At 45.1% G+C, this 4,220-nt stretch overlaps 1 protein-coding gene across 1 annotated transcript in view; it reads left to right on the top strand.

The window, feature by feature from the left end:
- Positions 1-1,392: 1,392 nt before the first annotated feature.
- LOC104167340 (1-acyl-sn-glycerol-3-phosphate acyltransferase gamma-like) overlaps positions 1,393-4,220 on the top strand; it is a gene marked incomplete at its 5' end in the record, with an annotated part of 4,027 nt that continues 1,199 nt past the window's right edge. The window contains 2 exons of the mRNA XM_009707573.1: positions 1,393-1,468; positions 3,643-3,841. Of these exons, the coding sequence (XP_009705875.1) occupies positions 1,393-1,468; positions 3,643-3,841 (275 nt within the window). The remainder of the gene's footprint in view (positions 1,469-3,642; positions 3,842-4,220) is intronic.

Here is a 4,220-nt window from a genome sequence, read left to right as displayed (position 1 = left end):
CTCCCGACTGGCTCCAGCAGATGAATTACCCGACGTTACTGCTGTGCGTACCCTGTAGTGGTGATAGTAGCCCAGTGACAGCTTTACCAGAGGGCTTTCAGCAACTGGCTTTTTACTGAGCTTTTATTGAGCATTATTTATATTAACTGAGCAGCTCCTCCTATTAGAGCTAATGAAGGTAAGGCTGTAAAGTCTAGTTTCATTTGTGGGATGCAGAAACGATTAGAAATGTATTAGAGTATCTTCCCTCTGCTGTTGCAGATTGGAAGGCTTTAGTTTGTACTGCAGGCATGCATTCCTCAGTTGAACAGCAGCAAATAAGTTTTATCTGGGATGACTGTGTCTAGAGCCCTGCCAGAGATGACCCTTCTGTTCTTACTGCCCCGCTGTAAGAGGGTCCTGATGCAGTCCAAGTGATGCCAAAATATGTTCGAGCTGAGGGTGAGGTGTGTGTGCCTGCCCTCCACAAACCGAGCCGCTTCTTTCTGCATGGATCCAGGACTGAGATGTGTGCCGCTCAGAAAGGAGACGATACATTTGTGAGCGTGTTAGTGGCCTGTCTCAGAAAATAAAAGAATGCAGGAAAATGGTTGGCTCTTCACCACTAGAAAGAGGCTCTTAAAAGGTGCCTGTTCTTGGTGAGGTCGGGTCAGCACCTGGAGCTGGGCATAATTTTTGTTTGCACCCAGAACTGTGTGCCTCAATCTGTAGGGCTGGAGAGGCCAGGAGAGAGAAGCAGATGTTTTCCTTAGAGAGAGTGAATTTTTAACCACCCCTCCCATTCCTTCCAAAATAGAGTTTTCACTAACAACATGTAACAAACAATTATCCTAGGGTTTGCCACATACTTCTCTTTTCCCAGCTCTGGGTGCCCCAGTCTGAGCTCACTGGGAATCAACCAGCGGTGGTTCCAGCAAAGGAAGAACAGCGTTTGAATGGGAAATGCTTGTTTTACTAATGTGCTCTGAAACTGATAGGAGCTTGTACAGTTTTTTTTGTCTTAGGAATCCAAGTTTTTAGGTGGAGAATTTGGTGTTATTTAAGTCCCAGTTCTTCTTTGCATTTAAGACCTCTGCCAGCAGTGACAGTATTACCTGTAGCTTATGCCCTTCATTGAATAGAATATCTTCCCTAGTAGAGATCTAAAGTCAAATACCTGGATGTTCCTTTAATTCTTTTTTCTTCCCCCCCCCCTTTTTTTAATTTTTAATCTCTCTATTCTTTGCATTTAAGACCTCTGCCAGCAGTGACAGTATTACCTGTAGCTTATGCCCTTTATTGAATAGAATATCTTCCCTAGTAGAGATCTAAAGTCAAATACCTGGATGTTCCTTTAATTCTTTTTTCCTTTTTTTTTTTCCCCCCCCTTTTTTAATCTCTCTACTGAATTAGGAGATTTCCTCTGGAAGATATCCCTCAAGATGAAAAGGAAGCTGCAAACTGGCTTCATAAGCTTTACCAGGAAAAGGTAAACAGCTTTGCTTTCTTTTCTCTCTGTTGGGATTTTCACAGGGGTAGTGTATTAAGGCACTGAGTAACGACACTCTTCCACTGGATGGAGAGAAGAGATGGAAATACTATGTATAATTAGGCAGCCATCCCTCAAACTGCTGGAAGGAGCAGTATAGAAGGAACCCCTTGGCTGCAGCAGGCTGGCTAGTGAGTAGGTCTCAAATTGTCGGGAAGCACAGTGGGATTCAGAGAGATGCCTGAGATGCGGAAGACTAATAGCAATCCACCCTCTTTATCTATTCTTCAGCTCTTGGGTCTCTGTCATACATTTCTAAAAGCTCCATTTTCCCTGTGAGTGTTTTTAGGCACTCAAGAAGAGTGATCACTGTCTGTCAGGGACAGCCGATCCCGGCTTCTAGCTGCAATTGTCCTTTGCTTTCATATTTCTTCCACTGTCACTTTCCTTCTGCCTCCTGGTAATACCTCGGTAGTGGTGCGTGACGTGGTACAGACACTCCCTGGGACCTCCTGCCAGGGACTGATGTAGCACGTGGCCAGCATGACTTGAAACGGCTCAAAGGTTTTCCTCATGTCTTTCCTGGTTTTTACCTTAGATGGTTAATTTCTTGACCGCAGATTTTACAGTTCTGTGGGGAGAAGGAGAGAACTGTAATTAATGCTGCCCAGCCCTAATTGGTGGATTGTTGAACTTGAAATGTGTATCTTGATTTTTGTGTTGCTTACTTTGTGGGAAAACAGAGGAGTACAGAAAGCTTAATTATCTTGGGCTTTCTTCTGCTATGATGACCTCTGCTGCAGCATTTCCAAGCTTACGCTTAGTCTGTATGTAGGCAGTGATCGTTTGGAATTTCATTTCATTCATTTTAACCTAATTTGTTTGAATACCTAAGCTGTAATTCAGTTAAGGGAAGAGCATTTATCTTACAAAGAGCAGTAGCTATCATTGTCTCTTCACCGCACCTCCCATTAGCAGGTGTATCAAACCAGCTTGTGGGTCAGTTAGTGTAATATGGGATTAGAGAGTTTAAAAATAAATTAATTTGGGATCCTGGAATCCCACCTCCTGCTATCAGGGACACGCCATCCTGTAATTCCCTTGTGAAAGGCTCTTAGATGCAAGAATTCCTTTTGACATTGCCTGGCTGGAGGAGCAGACATTAAGGTGTATGTTCCCGGGCTGGTCTTTGCTTGGCTCCTGGCTTTGTTCAGCAGTAAGTGCAGAGCTAAGCAGATGCAGCAGAGAGCATTCACTCCGCTTGGTGCCGTTCCTCGGGCAGAATGCTCAGCTTTGCTTGCAGATGGAGGGCTTGGTGTTCCTTGCTGGTGTTGGCTGTACTTCCCTTCACCTTTGGTGTGAGGTGTTGCCAGGGAGGTAATACTCCTATATGTGGGTATTGATCTTGTGGTGGTAGCAATGTGTTGTAACTGGAGTCCTGAAAGTGCTCTTCACACACAGAAGATGTGTCCTCAAAAGGCGGTGTTATGGGCAAGGAACGCCTGGTGCTTCTCAGCCCTTTGTAAGGGAAGCGAAAAGAAAAACAGCTGAAGTGGGAAAAACAAGACATGGCCAAACTTCAGCTGTCCTTGGTAATGGCTTGGAAACCTTACGGAACATTCTTACAAACTGAGGGAAGGCTGTGGGCATGCTGCTCCCGAGGGTGATGTGCTTCGTGATTGCATCTCTTTGCAGGCTCAACTCAGGGTGCAACGGCTCTGTTGAAGTCTTGGGGTTATGGCTGGCACGGCGCTGTCTCTGCTGGGTAGCTTGTGCTTCGCCTTCCTCTTCTGGCTGTGTGTACGGCATTTTTGTGCTGTGCTTTGCTAAATCATGCCGACCTTTCTGGAAGTAAAAAGGGGAAGAAAAAGCATGCAGCAAAGAGGCAGGTAGCATCTGAATTGGCCTCTGGCCTGATGCTGCCCTAAATTCCTAAGAAGTAAAGAGAAGAGATGAAGGCATTTGGTAGTGGAGAGGCTGATATGGTTTCAGGTTCTGAAGGAATCTTGAAGGAATGCCCAAATAACTGACAGCAGATGGAAATGGATGCTGTGTACTCTTAATGGGTATTTACCACAGATCTTGTCCTTGATGTTGTCCTGGAGTTGACTAGTCTTGGATTGCTTGGTGCAAACATTATGAACCGGTTTTCTTCTGTCTTCTCTTTCTCCCAGGATGCTTTGCAAGAGATGTACAATCAGGAAGGCATCTTTCCTGGCCAGCAGTTTAAACCTCCTAGGAGACCATGGACTCTCCTAAACTTTCTTTTTTGGGCCACAGTTCTCCTCTCTCCTCTCTTCACATTTGGCTTTGGAGTTTTTGCAAGTGGATCACCTCTCCTTATCCTTGCATTCCTGGGACTTGTTGGAGCAGGTAATAAAAGCAGAGAAGATGCTAAGCCCAGAGTGACATGTAACAGGATCCTTTACCTCCGAGAAGTTCTGTGTATTAATTAATATGAACAGGACTTGCAGAAGAGTACTTGGAGCTCACTCTGTAGTCTTTATATTGTATAGTACTTTTATTATTTCAAAAGCTTTAATCCAGGCAGGCTTGCCTTCTTATCTGAGGCAGTATGTATAGCAACCAGTAGCAAGTGAGTCTTGTAGCCCGTTATCATGGTGCCAGAAGGAGAAAATACTTCTACTGCACACCTTCTCTGTCACTTAAAAAAACACACACACAACACCACCACCCCACCCTGCCCCACGCCAACAAAAAAAAAAGGGGGGGGGAGCCCAGCGGGGGGGGA

The sequence above is a fragment of the Cariama cristata genome, unplaced genomic scaffold (assembly GCF_000690535.1).
Source record: "Cariama cristata isolate BGI_N322 unplaced genomic scaffold, ASM69053v1 scaffold18399, whole genome shotgun sequence".
Classification (NCBI taxonomy): Eukaryota; Metazoa; Chordata; class Aves; order Cariamiformes; family Cariamidae; genus Cariama; species Cariama cristata.
The sequence above is the reverse complement of the archived record's forward strand: the minus strand, read 5'-3'. Positions and strand labels throughout refer to the sequence as shown.